Below are 26,487 nucleotides of genomic sequence, written 5' to 3'. Positions count from 1 at the left end.
AACAGAGGGAAAAAAAAATGTGAACAAAGACTGAAGAGGAACTACTCAAAAGCAGCTATCTACAAATGACACTGCTGCTTTTCCCATATAGGCATCACAGTTCCTGCCTCTTTGACTGGGTTATCAACCTTCTCTGCTTTGCTTAAGCAGAAAGGAACACGCAGCCCTGGAGGAATCTTTCCTCAATGAAAAACCATGATGGACCTACAGAAAGTTTGACAAAACCTTATAAATGACAGCAGTACCTCTAGCAACAAGCGATACAAATCTTATCCTTAGAATTACTGGTGAAGGTATTGTGTAAAGCAACACAATTCACAGTCTCACTGAATATTTAATTTCCTGTGTTTTGAAAGACGTCAGTAAATAAGTAAGCAAAATATAGGACACGACAAAAGTGGAATAGTATACAAAATATTAACCTTCTTATTAAGAGTCTTCCACCGGGTGTTAACGTCTTCAAGGTCATGTTCAAGGTTCTCTGTGTTGGTACTTTTAGCAGCACTTTGAATAAGGCCTTGGCCCAACCAATTTACCTCCTGTTGCTTAACTTGCAGGGGTTCAATTTCTTCTTTCTGGAATACCTGCAGTTGGAAAAACAAGACACACATGAAACATTATGACTGCTAACATAAAACACATCTAGTGCTTCCATCACATTACGCAACCCAAACATGCTGAATTTGCTGAGTTGGTATCTAAAAGAAAGGAAACCATTCCTCACCAGCGCCCTCCTAAAAAAATAAATCAATAAATCTAAACATAACAGACTTAATCTAAACAGAATAAATGTAATACACCATTGAGGTAAAATGACGTACATTTCCATGAGCAGTTCTCGACAGGAAGGAAAGGGAGAAAGAATCAAGGAAAGCATCTGAAGACAAGGAATGCATTTATCTGTTTCATTATCTGTCTATAAACCCTACCAAAACATGGTGCAGAAGGACCGTAAATTGTCCTTAAATAAACAAACAAACACCAAGACAGACTATTGGGCATTTTTTTCCAAATTAGGGCAAAGACAAAACTTTCAAGTTAAAGGAGCAGTGAATGGAGAATGATTTCAAGGCAGGTTTTATGAGAATATAAAGGTAAAAAGTGAGGAGGCGCTACGGATGCTGCTGAAACAGCATCACAGTGGAGACCCATGAGAATGGTTTTTAATTCTGAGAGATACTCTTGCAAATTGCCAGGGCTTTGACCGGACCCAAAGAGCAATTTGAACAGTTTTCTGTTTGCTTTATTTTACTCTCTCAGGTATTTAAGGCTTTTCAGAGTCAGATTATTACCATTAGCAACAGCAATGTAAATCTCCACTTCTATTCAACTGAATGAGGCTGAGCTGACACCAGTGTCAATGAGATCAGAAAATGGCCTGAAGCCCCTGAATTAATTACACAGGCCAGTGAAAAATAACCAATGAATAAACAATGCTAAAGAATGCTCAACTTTTGACCCGAAATCCTTCTATTTCTATAGCAGCATTCAGTAACAGTTTTGGTGTACATTTAGAGCATTCAAAGCAACCTTTCTCAGCATCCTGAAAAGCAGAAATCACTTCAAACATACCAATGACTCCTCTTTAGCACCAAACACAGTATGGCAAGTGATTTCTTTTAAAGAGGCAGCCCCCAGGTGGCTGAGCACACTTCCAGGAGCTTGACAAGTCAATCTAGAAGCCAGAGCAAATATACTGAGCGGGACGGGTAAAAGCAATTAAGCATCCGTAAGAGTTTTGCTACTGTGGACCAAAAAAAATAAATGAAAACTGTGGTTTCACAAAAACTCACAGGGCACAACCAGCTGGCTGCTCCCAGAAAAGGGAAAATGCTCTTCTTTTTCTTCACTTCAGGGTAGGGAGGAGCAGAATAATCTTTTTACACAGAATCAATAACAAATTCTTCTTTTACGTCCCATAAAGCCTCATCTTTTGAAAGCAATGCCCTGCCACAGAGGGGACTGATCTCCGTAATCTGCCCTTTACAAACACAAGCGTTCTTTGCAAGGAGAAGCTTAAAATAAATTACAATTATTGCTGAGGCCAAAGTTTACCAGAACAACTTAGCAACAAAGTCTGAAATATCTCAGATTTCAACCGGAGTGGGAAGAAAAAAATTACAGAGCTGACAAAACACCCTTTACTTATTACCAAGCTTCGCTTTTTACTTTCTTACCTCACCCACCACTCACAAAACATTGTGAGAGCCGGTGCTTGTAAAACACTGCCATGCCGTCAGATCGACTTTCTGGCACGCAAATGCAAAAGAAGGCTTTCAGAACATGCGGTGAGCCTTTAATCTACATGCCTTGGAAACCACAACAATCTGATACTGTTGCTTATACCTTTATGAGTAAGGCGGCTCAGCCGGAATAAATGGGCTGTAGCTGCCCTTGAATGGCATTGCCTTTAACCACAGCCTGTGTAAAAACTGAACACGAACATCGGCGCGCGGTGGAGGCTCTCCAAATCAAGGGTAACAGACACCATCTGGACAATAAATAACCGTACACCCAACAGCTGGAAGTAATCAGCCCTGTCAGCGATTGCCCCTCGTGCATTTTCGGAGCTGACCATCTCACCTAGTTTGGACGTCTTGGGTGCGCTACGCCACTGACACTGCCTGCTACATCTGCTGAATTAATAAAACGTACAATGTCTCCAGCCACAGCCAAACTGAAAGACTTCTGTAAACAGCTATGCTTAAGGTTGCATTACAACTATTTCACAAATGGATTTTTTTTTTAATTACCTTGTTAGACAACAGGCCATTGCAGACCGTATCCAAGGTTTCTTGGATGCCTGTAGTCCAGATATTGCCTCTACTTCTCCCTGGGATAGCTTTTGGACAGTTTACAGTGCTATCTAATTCAAGCTGTTGAACAGAAAATGCATTTTCACTTGAGCCTGTATGTGCTATACTTGATTCCTCTGGATCTGATAAAACCTCGTATTTTGCTAAATCCACATCACCAGTATTCACAGCACCATTCGTATAATACACATCTAACTGAGGAGGTGCATCATCCACATAATCCCTCTCCACTGTTGTGGCTCGTGTTTTATTCTTTTCATGAACTTCATATGCATTTTCCACTTCGTTTTGGTTGAGGGAAACACTTGGTCCATCACCTTGAAGAGGATCTCCATGTGTCAGAGTTCTCTCTTTGAAACTTTGTAAATAAGAGTATTTCTCCCCCATCTCTTCCTGATCGCTCTCACATTTTTGTGGACTGCTTTGTTTTACTCTTCCAGAGGGCAAAATGTCACATGAAGTCAATCTGCAGCTTTCCTTGACAGGGATACTGCTGCTTGCAAGCACTGGGGCTTGCTGCTCTCTGCAAAGAGCAGGGAGAAACGGTCTGAGCTGACCGAATGCCTGGATTTCTTCTGCAGAAGATAAACTCTGTATTTGGGCTTGCTCCCCTGCTGGGAGTGTATCCTGTCTTTCTTCCCTTTCTGTTGGAGGGCTGCACAAACCAGAATCATCCTCTTCCGAGGTAAGTGAATTCGTACCCCATTTGCATTTGCCTGATTTAGCTGTATCTGACGTATCAGCAGGCTCACTAAACGAGCATTCGCTCTTATTCGTGTAATCTGAAAAGTTGGGCGGAACAAACATCCTCCACGAACGCCGATGCTCCTTCTTTTCCGTGTGAGACTTGGCTTTGGGCAGCCCCCCTGTTCGAATGATGTCGCTGTTCAGCTTGAGAGCGTCGAAGATCATTTTTTCATCCAACTTGTTGGCCTCGCGACTCCTGAGCTCAAACACGCTGGAAGACGTCAGGGCGCCGTTGGAGCACAGGGTGCTGATATCCAGCGTCCTGTGGCTGTAGGGCAAGGTCCGGTCCGTGAAGTGCCTCGAGGAGAGGCTGCCCTTGGAGCCCGAATCGATCTGCTCGTTGAGCCGCACCGTGTCGTAGATGGACCTCTGGGGAACGTAACAGTCTTCGATGTTCAGGTCTTCATCTTCCTCCCCTTTGCCTACACACGGAGGATTCTGACGCAAACAGTCCGGCCTGCTCAGTGGCTTCCCCATTTCGAAACTGTCCACACAGGGGTACCACCACGCCTCCGCTTTCAGAGATACGAGGGAAACATGTAAAACTACCAGTCCGAAGAGCTACAGTAAACTTGCCCTTAGCACAGGATGCATAGATAGAAAATACACAGCATAACTTATGAGGTGGTTAAGGTCAGAATCAGTGCACCGGTTTAAATGCAACTTTACCTGGATATGAGTTACTTTTTTTTTTTTTTTTCCTCTAAAATATAAAGTGCTTCAGTAAGAAAGGAACAGAAATCTTCCGATATCAGAGGCAAACCAAGTATAGCAAACCCCAGCAGCGGCTCAACCACTTAAAGCCCTCCATGGAACATCCCACTTCTTTTTTCAGGTCAGAATTTGTCTCTTAAATCTCCAGATTAAGCCTTCCGAACGAGCCAGCATTACAGCAGGCAGCACATTATCTCCTGTAGGTGCCTGCTGAACTGTAATCCATTTACGCGGCGCGCAGAAACCCATCTCCTGTATAAATAAACCATGGCACGGCAGCCCCAGAGCGCAGCCTCCGCAGCGGCTGCGGCCGGTTCAGACCGAAGGCACGGAGGAAATTTCGGAGGAAAAAAAAATAAAAAATAAGTTAAATCCGGCACGGCCAGAAGCATCGGAGAGCCCTTGACTTTGTTTTTGGCAGCGGCTGGGGATGAGCCCGCTCTGAGGGGCGGCTCATTCTCCCCTCGTCCCGAGCTCTTCGGCGGCGCTCGCAGGGGCGAGCATCGCGTCCCTGAGGCACGGCCAAAAAAAAAGATAAAAAAAAAACCAACAAAACAACCGGGGGCTGCTGAGCCCCCCGACCCTGTCCCGGGGAGCTGCTCCCCTTCCAAGGCAGCGGCGGAGCGGAGCAGAGCCCCACTCGCAGGCTCCCCCCGGCAAGGCACCAGCAGCTCGCCCGCCCCGCTACGGCCCCTTCGCCCTGAGGCGCGGCGGTGAGGCGGTGGCGGTGGCGGGCCGGGACGAGGGAGCCGGGCAGGGCAGGACGAGGGCCGCCGCCATCCAGCGGAGCGGAGCGGAGCCCGGCAGCTCCCCGGCGGCTGCAGGGCGGCCTCCCGCAGCAACGCCCCTCCGCCTGCCTCTCAGGCACCGTCTGCCCCCGCCGCCCGCCCCGCCCGGCCTCCCCGCGCCCGGCGGATGGGAGGCGGTGCCCGGCCACCTCCTCCCCGGCCCCCCGCCGCCTGCTGCCCCCCGACGGCGACGCCGGGGCCGGCACGGTGACAGGGAGGGCGGCAGGGAGGGTGACAGGGCTCGGCTGGCTCCCCCCGGGCGGTGCGTGCCCCCCCAGGGCCGGGCATCCCGCCCCTGCCCGGCGAACGCCTCAGCTGAGGGCTGCCGGCGCCGTCGTTTGGCTGTGGGAGTTAAGCTGGACATCTTGACGGATCCGCCCCCAATTTCACTCTTTACGGATCCCCACCACCACCGACACCAATTTCGCTTTAATGCTTTTGAGTTCTGTTGAATGTTTCACACGGTTTTGTTCCCGTTCACCTCCGGCGTGTGGCTCACAGGCACCAGCCTACAGGCTTGGGGCAAGGGGCAGCAGGGGTCCAGCTGCCCCTCTGCCCCGGCTTTCAGCGGGATAAAAGCAAAAATGAACGAATAAAACTGCTTATACGTGGAAGATGATTTTTGCCAGACTGGGAGCAGCATGAAAGCAGTGACACAGGACAGAGGATCAGGTCTTGGACATTTCCATCTCCTCAGCGCTTTGCACGTAGCTCATAATAATGTATGGACTGGGCTGGGAGACCCACAGGTTAATTCGCCACTGGTACCCGAGAAGCAGCCTGCTGGGCCAGTACCAACTATCCCTTCGTGGCCAGAGGCCTCCCTGCCTCGGCAGAGGAGCTCTGGGTGTAGCCGGGGTTCGGAGCTCAGTTTAAGGACAGCATATGGCACTGGGTGCTAAAACTTGCGGCAGGGCATTAGCAACAATCAGCTGAGGCTTGCTGAGTTAAGCAGCGAGCAGGATGCTTTTTATGCAAGGCACACAGACACACCACACCTTTCGTTTATTGATTTCTTTGATATCGCCAGCTACACATCAGAATATTTAAGTCACATGCGGCAAATTCTCTCTTGCCCGGTCTCACATATCCTGCCTGCTTCATGAGCAGCCAAAATGTACCAAAATGAGTCAAACAAACTCACCTCTGGGCTCTCCAGCTAAGAATCCATACTACAATGGTAAGGATGAGTAAAGCATTTGCGAGGACCTGTCATCTGTGCTTATTCTCACCCCAGTCACAAACAGATCCTTACTCAATGCAAAGGGTGCTGTGTTGTTTTACAGGGGCAGTATGTAACTGAAATCCGTAATTTTTGCATTGCAAAATTGTTTTATTAACATTTAAAAATATTTTACCATTTTTCACCATATTCACATTGAGGACATGCATGAGATGCACCAGTCACCTTCAAAAGCAATTAGAACAGCTTTCTTTTGCCTTTGCTTTTTAACACAGACCCTAAAAGTAGTAAATTCTGTGCAAAGTCAGTAGCTTATTATGGCGTTTGTAAACCAGCTCACGGGAAACGCAACACTTCCAGTTTCTTATTTGAGCATACAGAGAAACCTCAGAGTATTTTTTCAACATTATCTGCCTTCAGAGTGAAAATCAGAGGACAGACACTCTCCACACAACTACCATAAGCCAATTAAACTCTTAGCTCAAGCTCATTGGCAGGAATACTCAGGCTAGCTAAAAATTCCTATAAAGTCAAATTAGAAGGTAACCTCTTTAACAGCTACATCTACATTTCTTCTGAAAATAAAAGCAAAAATCAAATGAACAGATGAAAGCTGCAAGAGCTCTGTGTAGTTTTTTTACTAAGAAGAATACCTCTTTATGGCAGTACAAGGAATTGTGCAAAGGTTTCAAGAAGTAAAGTAATTCAGCTTCTGGGGTTCTTCTGTCTCTCTTTTGGAAAACCAAGCTGCAATACTGCTCCAAGCGCCAACATCCCAGCACTATGTAGCTGCCCCAACACAGGGCTCTCCGTTCAGCCCCATTTGTACAATTCTTTTGTATTTAACTTTTCAAGAAGGGAGGCAGACCCAGTGTAACTGAGCAGACCTCATTTACTGAAATGTTCTTTACTACCAGTATCTGCTTTACACAAAGACTGGGGGAGGGAACATCTAATAAAGCTGAATTAATCTGTAATTAATTTTGTCTGTTTTACATTAATTGAGACAAATTCTTTGATTATACTCTTCCTGGTGTAGTTTGTGAAGTAACAGTCTAATGAAGTCTACTTTCAAATGAACTCCACGGGGGATTTTCATTTACAGAAAGCAAGTTTTATATCTGCATTGTAAATAAATGCAGTTTAACACTGACAATAACTACTTTCAATTTAACATTCCATCCTGGCTGGAATAAGTGGATTACAAAGAAGGAATATAAATAAAACAAATATGGATGTGTGTATATAACAATATATATATAAAATACTACTCCAAGTCTGTTTGTTTTTTTAAATAACTCTGCATTTTAATGTCATGCCAAGAAGACGCACAAAGCTCTGCTCTTATGCATAAAAACTAGTCAAACCACAAAAACCACCTCTGGCCCATTACACCAGATCCTTCCCTGAAGAGACTGCAGACATCATGTGGATAAATCTATCTACCAAAGAGCATTTTGCTTTGCTCCTGAGGAATAGAAGTTGCTTGTGCTTGACCACAGGAGCTAAAGACATAAGGAGCTACACTGGGGTTTCGTGGCCAGAGCCACATTTTCAGGTTGTGTGTGTCTGCCTACGTGCACAAACGCGTGAGCAAGAGCACCACGAGTGGAGCAAGACTGATGGGAGCCTACAGTTTGCTGCCTCGGGTAAAACTGCTCTCTGGAAGGACAAGGAGTATGAAGAGGTACAACAGCTACTGTCATTTTGCTGCCATGCATGCCAGTAGTGCTCACAGATTAGGAGAGGGATCGTTGACCCCACACCCCCCATATCAGCATGCCTTTGGTACTTACAGTCACCCAGTAGCACTCCCTGTTCTGTTCTCCCTATTTCCACTCGTCAGACACTTTGATTTTATTACTGCACTTGCTCTTCCCTTCTTTGAACAACCTCTTCATCTCGTTTACCTCCTGTTTAATGGCATCGTGTTTTCACTAAGAAACAACTGCATGGCCTGAAACAGTTGTTCCAAACAAAGTACACTTCTAAGCTTACAAATATCTAATATAAATACAATCCTGGAGCACACAAACAAACAGGCTGCTATCGCTACTTTCCTTTCCCTTCTTCATTTTTTGGGGGTCTTTTTACCACTCTTTGGTTACAGGGACACTCTTCCTGCACAGGCCAGACAAGGATCTCATTCCTGAATTTTGCAACAGCTGAGCATCTTTTCCATTGACCTTACAAAGCACAACACCAAGGCAATGCCAAGAAACCGCACCGACTATGTTATGTTCCAATTTCCCAAGTGTTTTACTAACCATATACAAAGATAAGCCATTTGCTTCCCTTTTAGCTTGAGATAGGTTAGCATACAAATTTAACAGGCACAATCTAATGGAATCTCTTAAAAACGTAACCGTTTGTTCCAGATTTCTGTCTCTATGCACTCTAAAAGATCACTGCAACCGACAGGGACTTTCAGCTGCAACTCCCAGCCTGAACCTTCAGCCTTCGGTTTGCCTCTCCAACACGATTTAGTCTGCACAAGCAAAAGGCCCCCTCTGTTGGGCCAAGCATGTCATTACTTTTTCTCCAAGGCTGTCTCTCCGCCGGCATGGTTTATCAAATCACATTGTGCAGGCTTGTTTTAGGATTAACTGCGTACTAATTTACATGTCATACAAACATTTGAACCAACGCTAGATTGGAATGAATCCAAAGCAGCACATGAGGTTGAGTGCTACTACACAGCCAGTGGGAGATTTAGGAGCTTTTTCAAGCACTGCTTACACCTGTGTAACTTATAAACCTTCCCAGTGAGCACTGCAAATTCATTTCTTGTAGCCTAAAATCTGCAAAGATCTGCACTTCGTTTCAGCACTAAAGCACCCTTACACTTTACACCCAGTATTGCTGCAATGTATTTTTCTGAGCTGGACAACAATTGCCAACTGGCATATTAAAAAAGCTACGCACAGAGGCTCCCAAGTGCATTTTGGATAAGGATGCTACAATGAACTCCTTCTGTAAAAGGAGTTTCATTTAACCTGAATTCGTTTTATCAGTATATTTCTAGGTAAGGATTGGATTCGATGAGGTAAAACTGGACAGTGGTAAGGTGTTAAACACTCAGACACTGCTGCCTATACCCGTGTGGAAAAAAAAAAAAAAAAAAAAAAAAAAAAGAAAGAAAGAAAAAGAAAAAGAAAAAAGAAAGCTAGTCACATAAATGAAGCGAGTATGGACTGTGGTATGTGAACACCAGAGTCTAAACTCACACCACGTGGAAAAGGAAGTTTGTGTGATACATGGACAGTGGAACAGAAACAATATGGAGTTCTCAAAAACTGGTAAGGCAGATGGATTGCACAAAGAAGTAGGATTGGGAAGAGAGGAAGAGAGAGAGACCTGGGTCAAAGGAACTGCAAAAATTGGGTTGCAAAGACACCAATGTCTAGCAATCGATAGCAGAAGAAAGCTCTGGAGCAAGAGAAGATATACTATTTAAAATAGATAAAATGCATACAAGTAGAACTGACTGATGTGAGAGAAGACTTGTCCAAGGTCTCAGATGATTTTACCAATCATTTCCACACTGATATTGAATAAAAAATTGCATTGTGTTAAAACACACGATAGCAGTTAAGAAAGAAACGTTCCTACCTTGAACGTATCCAGCTGCTGATTGATGGTTTCTGTTTCCATTCCAACAGGACCTTGTGATTCTTCGTGCTCTTCAGCTCTCCCAAGCAGACTGGAAAATTCTTTTAACTTACTGTAAAATTCCTCAACACGGCTAATTGTACCTTCCACTTGATCTTCCCTGGCTTTTGCTCTGTCTAGGAGCTTGTTGCACTGTTTATTTAATGCTTCCAAGTCCCGCTTTATACCAACAAGATCAGGAGAAGCTTCAGCTTCTGTGGCTAGCATCATTTTACAGTTTTTATTAGCATTTTCATTATTCATTATGAGATCTTCCAATTTTTTCAGGAAACGTTTTATATCCTCTCTCTGGGATTGCAGTACATCAAGATCTCTCCCCACTGGAGCCATGCTATCAAGTTCGTCATCAAATTCTGCAAATTGAGAGAACATCTCTCTGATGCTGTTTTGGAAATGGCCAATTCCCTGAAGTTTTGTCTCCAAGAACGAGCACCTATCTTCAACCTGCTGGTTCACTGCATTGTACTCCTGCTCCAAAGATTCAGCTTGGAGCAAAAGGTCAGAAACACCAGCTGAATCAGAAGCTTCTACCACCAGGTCTTGGGCAAGCTTTTTTACTAAATCAACATGAGGCTTTAAGGTCTGTAAAGCCTTCTGCTGGGCCTGCATCATTGTCAGGTGTTTGTTACTGAATGACTGAGGTCCAAGCGAATCGTGAGCTTCCAGATGCTCTTTGGCACTTTTAAGCTGTTTTTCTGTTTCCTTGGATGATTCCTGAAACTCTTTCAGCCTTTGTGCCATATTTTCCAAGCACTCTCTCTTCTTATGTAATTGTTCTGTGACCGTATTCACTTTCTGATTCAGTGCCTTGGTTTCTTCTCTAACAATTTCTTTATCTGTTTCACTTGCACTGAGCAGACTTTCAGCAGTGTTATTTAATAGCTCCACCATCCCGTGATGTTTATCCAGGTCCTTCTGCCAAGCCCTCACCTGAACAACAGAATTCTCTATTTCTGCAGGGTTTATGCCAACTTTTAATTCAGACAGGTTGCTTTGGCATTTCTCTATCCATGGCTGCAAATTTTCTACATGCTGCTTGTATTTGAGGGCTTTCTCCAGACAGTCTGTTAATTTATCTTGCCTTTCTTTTACCTGCTTATCCATTTCATCCCAGTTACTCCTGAGTGTGGCAATTTGGGACTGTAAGGCTGTTTTGTCAGCTCCTTGAGTCTTCTGTAAGATGCTTTCTCCTTCTGCAACAATTTTTTCATACGAACCAATTTCATTGGTCAGAGTCTTCTTAAAATCTTTCTGTTCTTCAATTAAGGACTGCAAGGTTTCAAGTTTGGCTGACACAGGACGAGCCTGGTTCAGCTCTTCTTTCTTTTTGTCTAGCCAGGCCTGGAAGTCCTTAGACATTTGCTGGAACTGATGAGAAGTGGCATACGCTGACTGAAGCTGCTGAACATGGTTATCTACAGAGAAGAGAAGATAGCACAGAAGCCCATTATCAGAATCTCCTAGTATTCAGTGAAAAAATAATATTGATTTTATTATGAATTATTTTTAATGTGAAGAAAGCAGGTCCTTAGTATGTAGTGCTTAACTTGCTGACAACCAAGCCTCTTGCAAGGCTTGTATCTGCACCCCAGCAGAGCAGCGAAGGCATTTGGACATGAACCAAACCAGCTGAGCTCAGCCAGTTTGTGTCTACATGAATCCCATTCAGGCAGATTTGGAGGGTAAAAAGCACACAGTCACGTTTAATGGTATTACAAAGTATAAGCACAGAGAATATCAAGTAATCTAGCCCAGCAGCATCTAACTGAGCCTGCAGGCGATATGTGTGTTTAGGGAAATCGTTTGAAGTTCCTTGTGACCAGAGGAAATGAACAAACTAAACCTGAGGCTGTCAGGAAGAGAAATGTATGATATTGCTTGCACTGCATTACTTGCTGAGCTCCGTTGTTCACAGGATAGAAAAGGCTACCAGCTCAGTCTTCTCACAGGCAGCTGTATCTCACTTTTATACCACAGTTGTGTATTACCACTACTTTTGGCAGGCCATTCGCTGGTGTGTGCCTAAAAGTAACAATTTTAGCTCCCTCTCTGCATCTACACAGTTAAGTAGTTCAATGAACTGCACCCTCTGTTTTGGTATCCAAATTCAGTAAGGATGCACCTGAAGGCAGGGAGATGAGAAGATCAGCACTTTTATCTTGTTTCAAATTCTTTTCCAGACTGCTCACTAGAGATCTAAGTATTGTTTTTGCCTTTTCAAGGTACAGAGACTCTCTCCTAAGTTCCAACATGCAATTGCTTAGGGTTTGGACTGAGTAAAGAGCTGGCATTAGGCTCAGCGTACTCAACATATCACTACTGACTATAAAGACAAATGTGAAAATGATGCTTAATTTCATGCCTTTATTACTGTTTCTTTTTAAATAAATACTGACCTGATTTTTGCTCAATATCCTTGAACGATTTTAGGATGCCATCTAACTGTCTCGTAAGTTCTGCTTTCAAATACTCTTCTCCAACCAGTGCTGACAGCTCTTCACAAAGAGCTCGAGCTGCGTTTATATTCTTCATTTCCCGTTCTATTTCCTCCTTCATTTCTTTAGCAATTTCCAGTTGTTGTTTCACAGCGTCAGGTTGTGTGCTCACAGCCAGGCTGCTGCTCAGTTTGCTATCCAAGGCACTTAGCTTGTCAGACAGACTTCTGAGTAGGCTTTGGTACTCTGTGCTTTTCACAATGGCTTGGTCAATTCGGTCACATCTGTTACTCAGCTGGCCAGTGAGGTTGTCCCATTTTTGTGCCACAGCTGCCAGTTGCTCTTTCACAGCCTCATGAGAGGGAGGATGTTCACCAGGTCTCTTCAGGATCCCTTCGCCAGCCATAGTTAACTGCTCGTATTGTGGCTTTCTGGTGTCAAATTCTTTGAGCAGAATCTGGGAAGAAAGAACATTGTCAGAAGCATTTACCTCATGAAAAAGGAAGCAAAATGCTTCTGACAAAAACTATGTTGAATTTGGTGTAGTTAAGCTCCCTTACTGAGTAATCAATCTCTGGGTTTAAAAAGCCAGTGAAATAATTGCATCTTCTGCACATAAATTGAGTGTTGTTTCTCAGCATTTACATCAAAGAACAACAACAAAAGAAGTTAGTTTACAGATCATCTAATGGAAATTCAAACAGTAGACACAAGTAAACAATGAATGTTGTTAATATTACAGCAATTAAGTAACTGTACCAAGAAAAATAATCACTATTTAGTTTCAAGCAGTGTCTTCTTTCCTAGACAGTTTTGAAGTTTGTCTTAAGATAGGACTTCAAAGAAGGTGTGCAGTGACATAATATTGCAATGTATTATTACGGCACAGAGAATATATTTGGATGATTCACAAAATGACTGAATGTATACTGTAAAACCTTTAAAGTTTATATCACTGGTTCCCAGTACTTTGTTTTTTGACAATAACTCAAACGTGCCTGTAGAAAAAGGGACAAATATCATGGTTTTACTTTACAGAGCATTCCAAACCCTTTCTTCTTAAGTCAACAAGGTTTAACTTCTAAGGACTGCTAAGTGATACATGATAGTCTTAGGCCAGCTGTCTACATTTCTGAAGCATTTACAGACCAATTTTAAGTCATTTTCACATAGCGTTAGAAAATAGTTCACGTCTTAAACACTTTATTTTAATCAATATGGATATGCCAGCTTTAATATTACTTTTTCAAAATAAGAATGTTATTTTTTGTCACAGCTCAAATTAACTGGCAGCAACAGAAATGTTTGAAATTAGAATTTATAGTTTCTTCAACTTTGTCTGATTCAACTTTCATTTCTTTTGTCTGTGGTTTGCTTCATTTCTGTAGGCAAACTACACTTTTTCTTTATATTTTTCATCTATCCTTCATTCTCTTGGCTCCATACATACTCACAATACTACGTTTCACTTGCTTTCTTATTTTTATTAGCTATTGGCACAGTCAAATGAACAAAATCTCAAACTACAGCATAGACTGTATGTGAGAACTGACCACAAAATGTTACCTACACACACTCAAATTAATAAAACTTCAAAGGACTGCTTTCATTAGACTACAGACAAATCGCAGGACAGTTAAAACAAAAAATACATCTGAGGATAGGTATCTCCTCAAGGGTAAGTCCCGACCATTTTTTCCTTCAGCTGTTCTGATCTCTCTTCATTCTCATGGTAATTTTTTCTTCTAATTGCTGTAGCCAACTATACCTTAAGCTGATATTTGCTGATAAATAACATAGCTTCTATTAACTGGGCTGTACTCACTCTAAATGCAAGATACTGCTTTGCTAATAGCAAAAAACAACATCAAACAATGCACAAAACAACCAACAACCACCAACAACAAAAAACAAATCATTAATGCATGTTGGCAGTTCTTACTCACCTGAACCTGTTGTTTTTGTGTATTCAGCATATTTGGATCGATTGACAGGGGTCCCAACACACTGACCATTAGCTCCTTTTCTACAAGCCAGTGCTTTAGCTGAGCTTCTGCTGTCTGGAACTGGGTCAGGTAATTTGAAGACTCTTCCAGTTTTTGTTGTCTCTCAGATGTAACTTGATTGAGCTCTTTCCACTTGGAATCTAACAACGATAACGTTAACATATTGCATGCATGCTCTAGCAGATGGGCTGTCAGACAGCAGACTATATACGAAATGTAAACAGAGCGCTCTAATAAGGCTTCTTGCTGATTAACTCCAGATGCCTTGTTGCAGTGACTCGGCAAATAGATCTTTTAACAGGCAGATCCATATACACTTGGATAAGGGTCTGCAGTTTAGCACTGCCACATGCAGCATTTTTAGAACAATGAATGTACAACATGCAATAAAATTAGATTAGAATATTACTCCATGAAATACCACCACATTTAGGCTTTGATTCCAAATGACATAAAAGCCGACGGGCTGTACTCACTTATAAATTAGGGGCCTGACTTAGGTCAACTAGCCTTCCTTTTTCGTAAGTAGACACAAATAGATACCTTTCCAAGGGTGAAGCTAAGCCATAATTTAGGTTTCTGCTCTGAAATGCCTCCTGAAGGAGCACACCTCTTTCAAATGTCTGTATTGGGAGCCTGTGGAGATTAACTGCTTTATTTAGACTTCAAAGCCAGGCACCTATGACAGGCAATGAGAATACTTCTTTACACAGGTATTTCAAAAGCGCTGTGTGAACTTAGGTTCGCCTAGGCCAAACTATGAAAACCACTTGTAGCAAGTGGCTTTCAAGGTAGCCATTGAGCCTCACGGTCTTTTAACTTTCCTCTTCCCTCTGTGATACTGTCAGTGCTTGGTGACTCAGCTTTGGCGTTTTGCTAACGCTCCCTGTCCTTGAATTCATGTCTGTTTTTTCATTTTCTTGTGCCACTTCACTGACTTTGATCCCTGTTCATTCTGAATTAATTCTCTTTCAGCACTACTCAGATTTTCTTTGAGAAGAAATGTGCTACCTAAACTGCTACCTGCTACCTAAATTTTTGGAAGTACACTTATTAAAAAGACAGATTTACTTTTACAATTGCTATCGGTGCAGCTATTATTATTTATTCACATATGCCTATTAGTACGAAACACTGACTGATCTATGATTTATTTAAAATATGACAAACCTAAGAAGAGCTTTTAAAAGCTCACAACAACTACACACCGCATTATCTCAAAATCTAATGTACAAGCATGGCAATTTCCAATTTTTATGGCAAAATTTATGAAGTCAGCTTTAGAAAATGGCAGAAAGACATCAAAACCACAAAATGACGAAAGCCATCAGTGCAAGGGAAAGGCATTACCAACAACTCAAAGTGTTATTTATATGAAAATAGTATTAACTTGACTTGTTTGTAGCACTTTTTGTAAGAACAACTACATATGTATCTGGAGCAATAGCTGACCTCTCAAGTCTTAGCCACACACTGTCTGAAAAAGGTAAAGCTTTCTAAAACATGGAGTCAAGCTATAGCCTCTCTTAATTGCACTGATATAAATTCAAAGTCCACCAACTTCAGTGGAATTACTCCAGATTCACCCTCTTGTAAAGGGATTTATTTCCACAGAATTTAAGGGATAGGAGGGAGCAAGTGTGATTGTTAATATGTTTTTAAAAATGTAATAAAACAACTTCTAAATCAGTCTGAGTTATAATACAGCTTTACTGAAGTACCTATTTTATCCAATGTTTGTCTCCATTTGGGTGCCTCAGGAGAGTCTGGGTTCTTCTCCAACAGCTCTGTCACTTTGTCCTTTAGCTCCTGTACTTTATTTGCGCTTTGCTTTAATTCAGTTTCAAATAGCTATAAAATCAAATGGTAAAAAAATAAATGTAAGACTAAAGATAAACTGTAAAGCATTTTTGAAGTCCATAATTCTGAGATAGCAACCATGAAAGTAAACCATAAATACCTAGCACTTATATACTGCTTTTCTGCTATGAGCCTCAAAACCCTTTCTAATGGCATGTATTGGCTGGTCATATTTTTCTGGAGTGACCTCATCTATGTAAGCAACGTTAATATTAACAATTACTGTTTAATTTGAACAAACGAAAGGATTAGAATAATTCGGATAAATCGGATCCGCTAAATCTTATCATACTTGCACATAACTGGAATCTGTTCTTGTACATAAGGCCAACTGACTAGTGCACAGTGAGGTTCAAAGCAGAAATTACCCAGCTAAGCAGCAATGTATAAGAGCTCTGTGTGGACTCATTTACCTCGTTGAAAGTTCTGCTGTCACAGACTGACTGCTTCTTGTAGATGATCTAGAACTGCCATTTAGAGAGCACAGTAGCTTAAGTGCAGACTTAAGCTCAGGGGATTAAGATGCCCAAGCAGTGCCTTGAGAACACCTCACGCAGCTCTTCCAGATGTAAGCGGACAGTCTTATGCCCAGGAAAGGTCTCTTACGTCAACATTCTGAAGTCACAGAATTTGCACTGAGGAGTTGCATTTTAACTATCCCCCCAAAAAACAACACTACACTAAAATAAGCACTGAACAGATCTGTGCTTGGTTTAGAACTTTTAGTAAAAGGTCCGTTTGTATCAAAAGGACTTGCTTGAGTAATCATTCAGTTTTCCATCTGGCTAGGAACACTCTTCTGTTATTACACTGAGAGTAAGATGGTCTTGTCAGCTTTGAATGGTCTTTGTTACAAATGAAGGAAGAAGAGTTTTCCACATACACTCTGAGTTCTGGGACTGAATATTACCTGAGTCTGAAGAAAGTCAAACTTAAGGAAAATCAGTAGCTGTTCAGTTTAATTTTTAAGGGTGAACCCCAAAATGTGTAAGTAATAAATAAATAAATAAGTACTTCAGCAGGATCAAATTCTGCCCTTGTTTATCCTGTCACAGACAAGGGAAGAATTTTCTCTTCAATAGCTTAGCTACACATTACATTTCACTTCACAGATAAACCCTTACATGTGTAAATATCGTCCTTCATTGCGAGTAGCATATCTCCCCAGAGCTTAAGCAGGACAGAAGCTTATTCCTGATTCAGTGATTTTCTTATACCAATTAAAAAGAGGGGAGGAGACGTTTGTGCAGCTATACGACTAAACAAGCATGACATGGCTGCTGAAGGGAAACACCGCCTTGGAATAGACATAAGCCTCTGCAGCTGCAGAGCTGGGGAGGTCTGTGGAGTGTCAGTGAACCAGCAGCTGCAGGGACAGCTTTTGGATAGATACAGATGCACAGATCTTATGAGCAATCCAGTAAATATGCTTAAACAACTAAAGATATCAAAAAAGTACACTGCATAATCAATATACTCTTACCTGTATAAATTGGACATCAGAATTATTATTTTTTGACATGCAAAATTCATTCTCTCTGACCCAGTGCTCCTTTTACTGCACTGACACAGTTCGCCAGATTTGCTCTAAGCCTGACTGGCATGTTTCTGTTTACTGGATCATTTAAATACTCTCTGCAACATTAAGCTATGCTGAGACGCAATTGTTCAGATAGAATTCCCTCAATAATTGTAATGGAGTATTTTTTTTTCTGAAGACATGAAGTACCTTATGTTGCTCAACTTGAGCTTTAACAGCTTCACTATCAGTTGGAGCAGCTTCCCAGTCTGATGCAGTTTTGTCCATTTTTTGTAACCACTGCATCATTGAGGCTGATTCTTCCTGAATATTTTGCATTTTTGAAAGCATACTTTCTAGTTCTGAAATCTTTTCCTTCAGTAAAACTCCCAAATCTTCATAACTATGATTTACATCAGACATGGCTTGTTGAACAGTTGTCAGTTCTGTAAAAGGAAAGATGAACAAAGACTACATTAGAGATCACATATACTTCAAGCAATACTTAGACTTCAAGAAATTCTAAACAGTACTTCAAGTGACCATGGCTAATAGTTCCCCAAACCAGAAGCTGCTGAACATGTTAAGAATTATTTCTTAACTTGTTACTATTATTTCTATTATTTTATATTATTTTTATTATTATTATTTCTTAACAGTTACTAGTTTGACTGCCTAACCTTACTGCATTAGTATCTCACTCACAGTCATGTACCATTATAAAGGTGTGTTATCAGCGAGAGAGCTTAGGAGGCAGTCAGTGTACTAAGCAGGCTGTAATTTAGAAGAACGAACACTGCAGACTTGAAACCTAGTACATGGCTATCCCAAAGCATATATGAGTGCCTACATAAGGTCCTTTTTTTAATAAAAAGGAACTGGTCACATACAACGATACAGATGTATGTAAAATGTGTCTTTGCATCATGTATACATACAAGTGTGTTCATGTTGTGTATGTTGGCTGGTGTTAAAAAGTTTCAAATCACATAAATCCTAATAATTTTCTCAAAATCCATATGTTATACTAAAATAGCTCTTCCTATTTATTTATATTTTTATTTGTATTTATAAAAGTACATATTGATTCAGAAAGCAAAGACTTGATCTGTTTTCAAAGGACGTATCGAAGGCAGATATTTTTATAGTTGATTTTAATATCATCATAATAGCATAGTTTCCTTATGCAACAGTGACATGAAGTCTGTCTAGTAAAGATCATTGCAATCAGATCTGCACACAATATTTTTAAAATATCAACATATTTAACAGTAATACACAAGCACGTTTCTTTATCACATCCTGAATTTTTTACCTAGTGATTACTGACCTTTATTTTTCAGAAAATCCTGAGTTCCTGGAGCTCCTCCTTCACCATTTAACACTGCGCCACCTACAGACCAAGAAAGACCAAGTCACATGCTTAGCTGGGCCTTTTCCCACCAAAACACCAGCATTACACTTCCTCTTCAATACAACATGACGAATAGTTCTCATTATAACATTCAAAGAAAAATGTGCATGCTAACCATGTAAAAACAAACATTTTATTTAGATGGTTTTATATATTTGAAGGTTGTTTTATGTTTTAACCTGCTCCAGCCAGCTAATGCCGTAAGTGGGATCACATATGCATAGCATATGCACAGTGTGTGGGGGTGAACACATGCACTTATAGCATGCACATACACAGGATGCATGAGCAGTCTTACAACATACAATACTATGCTAAATAAATGAAAATAGTGGACAAAGGTCTATGCTCTAGCTGTGAGGCCTACTCATACCATCCGGCTAATGTCACTTCTTCCTCCCGAAAAGCAATCTGTTCCCTACTGCTCACTGAGAACATTTTTACCCAAGTGCGTCCGGGCATTGCCCTGGAGAGTGGCAAACACTGAAAATCATGAGGAAAGCACTGAACACTGAGCAGAAAAGAAACCCAAAGCAGTCATTGCAGACAACACAACTAACGACACAGCTTGCTTAAGATACCTTTACCCACTTAAACAGGAGTGTACCTCTGAGCAAAAAACCTCTTGATATCAACAGGACAAATCCCTTCCTATCTTATCTTTAGCGAGACTTGACAATATGTTCCATGCTGTTCCAGAGTCTGCAATGTGGAATCCTTACTGTCACTCATAAAGTCCTGTCACTGTCACTCGGAGGTAGCCAAAAAGCTCTGCTCATTAAACAGCATTTCAAAGCCTCTGGACTCAGGGCTACACAAACTTTGTGAAACACCATCAGAGCACAGAGCTGGGACACAGAGAACAGGCAGGAGAACCACTTCCCACTCTCCTGCACATTTGTATTCCCAGGTGAGCAGTTAACAGGGAAAGATTAACAGTTGCCTTGGAGAAGGCCGTGCATCCAGCCCTGGATGGGTAGGGCCACCTTAGTGGCAGCTGGAGGATGGCAAGAGAAAATAAACAGATAAGAGAACCAGAGAACCCCCAACCAGAGCCTTGTAAATCTTCATGCTCTATTAGCCAGGCTATGTTTTTTTTAAACCGTGATTACTGATACACAGTACAGCTCTTGTCTAGGAGGGTGAATACTCCAGTCTGGAGGACTGTGATTGCTCTTATATGCTATTTATTTAATTATTTTTTTAACCTGGATGCATTGAAGTAGAGAAAGGAGCAGAGGCAGGAGCACAAATATCCTATGTTAAGTTCCAAAATGTTCTTTGAAGATTTTTATTTAAAATTCAAACACAAATGAAACCAGAAGTAGCTACTACCAAGAGATGTGAAAAAGAAAGTAATCTACTCTTGCCAGATAGGTATCCTCTGGCAGTCTCCATCCTTCCACTGTCCTTTGCAAATGACCACTGAAGGCCAATATTTGAACTAACAAGGTCAGGAAATAAATTAAAGAACTGACTGAAAATGTGCTTGTGGCCACTGAAATGCCCCAGGTACCACATGCTTTAAGTTATGGCTTCAGTGATACTTAGCAGAATTAGTAGATTCTGTAAAACAAATTTATGTTTAAACACTACAGTACAGAAAATCATGGGAATATATTTGCTTTTATTTAAAATCAGATTACACATAAAAATAAGTTAGTCAAAGCTTCAGGCTGGAAGCACATTTTGGACCAGGAAATTCATACTGGGATACAAAGTTGACTCCCTTTCATGTCGTTTTAACTAAAATACTGACTAGCATTAATTACGCTATCTTCATTGGGATGAGCTAGTTAGTCTAGGCTCACTTTTTAGATAAGTGATGTCCTCATCATCTTTCTAACAAAACCTTTGTGATTCTGCAATTATGTGCTTGTTTGAAGTCACACAGAACAGCCATGAAAAAGGCTCTCTGTGAGCAAAGATGTGCAGGTGCAGCAGTGTTTGCAAAAACAGGGTTTCTATTTGCAAGTCCTACTTGCAGACTTGGCAGATACATGAAACACTGAACACCAACCACATTAAGTCAGTTTCTCATTATCAGAACTTTCCTGGGATGAGGTGAAAAAGACTGTGATACTGTTCATTTTATTGATTCGCTGGGAATTATGGACAGAAGTAACAGGTTTTAGGACTTGTCAATCATTTACAAAGTTCTTTTACACTATTTTGGCAATGTAAAGCAGTAAGAATTTGTTAGATTTACCTGATTATATGAACGCATACCTGATTTTGCAACTGCTCTCAGTTTTGCAGGAGAAGTCACAGCAGTAATCAGATTACACAACAACGTTCCTCTGCTATTCATTTTCTGCACTTCAGTTGCTTTTAACGTCCATTCATCTTTTAAATTCTGGTTAAGAAAAAGAGACAGTTGTTCATTGCAAAACTGAGTCCAGACTTAAAATATTTACTGTTGAGAGCAGAACAACCTTGTTACTTGGGAATCCCTTGTAGTACTGTATTGGGTTTATGTGGCAGTTTTGGTAGGCTGGGAGCTGCAGGGGTGGTTTCTGGGAGAACAGAGCAGGGGCTGCCCCATGTCAGACACAGCCAGTTCCAGCCAGCTCCAAAATGGCCTCGACTGAGCCCATCAGCGATGCTGATGGCACCTCAGTTATAACATACTTAAGAAAGGGCAAAAACTGTTGTGCAGATATCCAGAGTACAGCCCATGCCACAACAGGTGGATGTGCCCTGAAGGACGCTGCAGACCAGGGAGAGCCATGCAGGAGCTGGGGCCTGTGGAGAGGAGACCACACAGGAGCAGGTTTCCAGGCAGGAACTGCCATGGGAAGGACCCCACTCTGGAGCCAGGGAAGAGTGTGAGGAGGAAGAAGTGGCAGAGACAAAGTGTTATGAAGAACCACCACTCCCCATACCCCTGTGCCGCTTGGGGCAGGGGAGTGAGAACAGTCTTACGTCAAAGACTGAAGTTGAGCCTGGGAAGAAAGGAGGGGTGGAAGGACAGTGTTTTAATTTATTATTTTTGTTTGTTTCTCAGTATCCTACACTGCTTTTGATTAGCAATCTTTTAATCTTTCCCAAGTTAAGCCTGTTTTGCCCATGACACTAAATGGTGAGCGATCTCCCTGCCCTTCTCTCAACCCAAGTCCTGTATTTTCTCCCCCTGTCCTGCTGAGGAGAGGGAGTGAGAGAGTGGCTGGGTGGGTGCTTGGCAGCCAGCTAAGGTTAATCCACCACATATATCCAAACATGCCAAGGAAATGGGAACGTAAATGCAGACTGCAAGCTCCTTAGTCCCCATCACTGTGGCTGCCTATGCCTTATGTTTGTTCTTTTATGTCGCTAACAAATGCCCTATTTCCTTTAGCTGAGTTTAGCTGCTTGTATCGCAGTATCTTACCAAGGTATCTTCCAAAGGCTTCTTTAACTCCTCTGTATTCAGAGAGGGTTGTGCTGCTGGAATACGTTCTGTTGTCTCTTTTATCCATTTCTTTAAAGATTCCACAAGTAGCTCAAAAGCATCCATCTCTTTCTGACAAGATGATACGTCCTCTTCTCTAGATAATTGAAAACAAAAGAAGTTCAGGACTGGATGTCCATATTCCTTCTGACAATTAAACCAATAGATGTTATCAACCTAATAATGCCATTCCTGAATTCAAAAACAGCCTCAATGCTGGTTTCAAAGACTACAGACACAGATTTGTGAGTTTTTTGTATGAACAGAAAACATCCGTCTTTGGGGCATTTTGATGGAAGATGCATAGATGATTACAAAGTAGGTAGAAAACGAAGCTGTCCTGTGCTTATCCATCTAACTGGAGATGATAAAGTTACAGTGGTACCATGGAGAGGCAAACTCTTGTCAGAGCACTTGTAACTTGCTTGTCTTCTGACTGAACATGAATTGAACCTAAAGTGAGATGTTGGTAGGGCTGGTGAACTAAGTCTACTCAGTCTTGTGCAATAAAAGCAAAGACAGTATTTCAAATACCATCAGATCAACCCTAACTCAAGGAATTGCATGACTAGAACAAGTAGCAAACTAAATACAAAGAATGCTTAAGTGATGAAAGCAAAACAGGCAGATAGACCAGCTACAGATGTATTTCCAAACAGTTGTGGTTTTGTTGTTGTTGTTTTTGTTTGTTTGTTTGTTTGTTTTTTTGTTTGTTTTTGTTGTTGTTTTTTGTTTGTTTGTTTGTTTTTTTAAATGAAAAAGCCTCTCTACTCTGAAGTTAGCTGTACTCTCTTGAGGTAGCACACAAGTGGATAGCAGTCGTCACAACATTCACACAGTATTATTAGCCTAGGAGGTGGAAACACTTCAGTAATTGTTTGACTTACTTTTCTTTTACGGTCTCCTCTACCTCTCTGAATTTTTTTGACAAAGCATTTACTTTTTCTACTACCAATGCTTTATCCCCAGGAAGAGCATGGAATGAAAGTTCTTCAAGAAGCTGCTGCAAAACTTCCAGATCTTTCTTATGCTGTGCCAACTCTACACTAGCCTCCTGCAAGACAGAATTAAAACAGAATTATATTCTTTATATTAGACTCGGCAATCCAACTGAAGCTGTGAAACAAGTATGTCTTATTTATAGCTCAATCACTTAGATACACACGTTGTATACAAATGGACTGGTACAGTACCTGCATATACTGAGATACTTCACTAACATCCTTTCTTGGAGCCTCGGTCTCACTGAGAGCCTGGTTTTTCTCATCTAGGAACGACTGGAGTTTTTCTGTCAGACCTTCAAATAACTCCACTTTAGTCTTCAACTCCTCCATTTTCATCAGCTTTTCTTTATGCTTCTTACTTGCTGCAGAAAACCGTCCTGCAAGTTCACTCATTTTAGCTTGCAGTGAGGATGCAGTGGATGGATCTGCTGTTTCCATGAACTTCTTCACTTTCTCATTCATCGTGTTTATACTGCTTTGGCGACCTGCAATGTCTTGTTCTAGCATCTGAAACAAGCAAAAGCCACGTTGTATTGCTTATAATTAAAATTTAAGAAGTGGAGCTGGTCCACCATGTGAAGTAATACAATAAATTAGTACAGCAAGACCATCAGTGTAAATCTATTTCAGCTACAGAAATCCTGATGAGGTTTCAGTTCATGTAACAGTCTTCCTTACTAAGTATTCTGAGCCCATTAAAGTAAGATTTTAATTCTTTCTGAAACCTTAGCTTCAAACAAATATTTCTTTCAGAGTGTGATACTTACAATGCTTTTACTAATGATATCCTGAATAGCAGCAGAATTCAAAGGCACTTGATCTTTTTCTTCAAGGCTCTTTTCAACGCCTTCCATCCAATCCAGCATTTCATCCAAACCATCCTGCACACTTAGGGATCGTGTCAGAGTTATTTGGAGCTTCTCATTCCTTTCATTCACAGACTTTGATAAATTGTCATATCTCTCCACAATATCATCTGATAAAGAGAAAATACATTTCAAAGTTTCCTTTAGCCAAACTAAACTTTTAACTCACTTTATTATTTGTCACCAGGTTAAGTGTGAGTCAAAATTGCCTGTATCAGAAGTAAGCAAAAGCATCAGCTGTATTCAGTAAAAACATACAACACAACAAAAGAATGGAATCAGACAAAGCCAAGAAGCCCATACGACAAGTGAAATGAGGGAGCAGCTTACAGCTGTGCTCCCAAATCTTTAGAAGTTGGTTCCCATGCAGCTCTAGCTTCTGGCAGCTGTTAACTGTTCCCAAGAAATAAAATAGCAGGGTATTAAGAGAGCTACTCTACAGCTATGTCTCTTATGTTATTGTTAGAGCTGAATGGCTTTCTAGATGGTTCATCAACACTTTTGGGATAACCCTCTGAAAGTTATAAGTTCCACATTCCTCCTATGGAGTTTCATCACCAAGTGCAAAGATGCAAGTTGTTTTATGTTGTTGCTGAAAGTTACTTATGGGATTCCAGTAAGAGATAGGAATGTGATATACACACCCAGTATTCAAGCTTCAAACTGTGCTGAATGCCATGCTGTACTAATTCGCACAACTGACAGGAAAGAGTATTCAGTGTGGGTGGCAAGGTTGGGTAGCAGCTAGGTTTTGGGGGACTGGCCCAAGCTGGATACAGCCAGTTCCAGCCAACCCCACAATGGACCTGCCGCAGGACAGAGCTGAGCAGGCTCCACACTGGAGCCGGCTTATCCTGAAGGATTAGAGTCTGTGGAGAGGTTGGAGCAGGGGAAAAATGGGAGAACAGAGCAGCAGAGATGGAAGTGTACAGACTGACCTCCCATTCCCTATCCCACCGCATGGCTTGGTGTCAGGATGGAGGAATTGGAAATGAAGGGGTGAAACTGAGACTGGAGACAAGGTGGGTGGTGGGAAGGTGTTCCAGTTTTTTCACTTTGTCTCTCATTATCAAAATCTATTGCCTGTTTGGCAATAAATTTAATCCACTTTTCCCCAAACTGAGTGTATTTTGCCTGTGACAGTAATTGGTAAGTGATCTCCTTCTCTTTATCTCAACCCACGACCTTTCCATAATAATCTTCCCCATCGTGTTGAGGAAGGAGAATAACAGAGAGGCTGTGGGGGCATCATGAAGCTGGCCAAGGACAACCTGCCACGGAAAGTTACTTGAAATCAGAAGAAATTAAGTTCAGCTAAGCAAATTTCAAATAATTGGTTGGAAACAGATAGCTGCAGTCACATTCCTTGAACCAGAACGTGTCCTTTCCCAATAGTAAACTTATGATCCCTAACTCTTAAATCCCTAACTCTGGCACGCTCATCTGTAACACGGGAATTAAACATAATCCCTCCCTCTGAAAAAAACAAGTTAAAAATAAAATGACAGGTTTTAAGTGAAAAGTACATGATCAAACACAGAAGACAGCACAACAAAGAATTTACCGTGTTGTAATAGCTTATATCTCAACAAAACACAGACGTGAGCAGTGACACAGAGATGTGGAAACTCTGTATTTTGTCTCTTCTGCTATCTGCATGCCACAAGTGATAAAAATGGGTATTAAGAAAAGCAAGCATTTTACCCAGTGTTTTCTGAATCTCATCTTTGTCTGGTGTCAACTCTCCTCTTGTATCCAAAAGCACTTCAGCAGCTTTTTTCAGTTTTTCTACAGCAATTTGGTGGTTAGACACTTGTCCTTGAAGAACCTGTAAAATTCCACAATTGCCAATTACACAGTTCAGTAGAGCTAAAAGGTACACATGTAAGGCTCGAAATATGCCACACAACCTAAACTTAGTGCTGGGAATAAACTAATTTAATTTGTGGCCTCTCCACAAATCTTCACCACTGGCTTTGACTAGTCTTGGCCTTCTGGCCCTTGTTTTAGTTTATTCACCATCTTCTGTCCTA

The 26,487-nt window shown here is 41.5% G+C and overlaps 1 protein-coding gene across 13 annotated transcripts in view; it reads right to left on the bottom strand.

Moving 5' to 3' along the window:
* DST (dystonin) overlaps positions 1–26,487 on the bottom strand; it is a 295,457-nt gene that overhangs the window by 66,726 nt on the left and 202,244 nt on the right. For all 13 annotated transcript variants that reach the window (XM_032183966.1, XM_032183952.1, XM_032183954.1 and 10 more), the window contains 13 exons: positions 26,159–26,282; positions 24,356–24,564; positions 23,778–24,095; positions 23,472–23,638; positions 22,525–22,681; positions 21,384–21,510; positions 19,071–19,133; positions 17,951–18,186; positions 16,083–16,212; positions 14,302–14,501; positions 12,317–12,812; positions 9,861–11,335; positions 423–584 (listed from right to left, as the gene is read on the bottom strand). In XM_032183966.1, the coding sequence (XP_032039857.1) occupies positions 423–584; positions 9,861–11,335; positions 12,317–12,812; positions 14,302–14,501; positions 16,083–16,212; positions 17,951–18,186; positions 19,071–19,133; positions 21,384–21,510; positions 22,525–22,681; positions 23,472–23,638; positions 23,778–24,095; positions 24,356–24,564; positions 26,159–26,282 (3,864 nt within the window). The remainder of the gene's footprint in view (positions 1–422; positions 585–9,860; positions 11,336–12,316; positions 12,813–14,301; positions 14,502–16,082; positions 16,213–17,950; positions 18,187–19,070; positions 19,134–21,383; positions 21,511–22,524; positions 22,682–23,471; positions 23,639–23,777; positions 24,096–24,355; positions 24,565–26,158; positions 26,283–26,487) is intronic.

The sequence above is a fragment of the Aythya fuligula genome, chromosome 3, assembly GCF_009819795.1.
Source record: "Aythya fuligula isolate bAytFul2 chromosome 3, bAytFul2.pri, whole genome shotgun sequence".
In the NCBI taxonomy this organism is placed as follows: Eukaryota; Metazoa; Chordata; class Aves; order Anseriformes; family Anatidae; genus Aythya; species Aythya fuligula.
The sequence above is the reverse complement of the archived record's forward strand: the minus strand, read 5'-3'. Positions and strand labels throughout refer to the sequence as shown.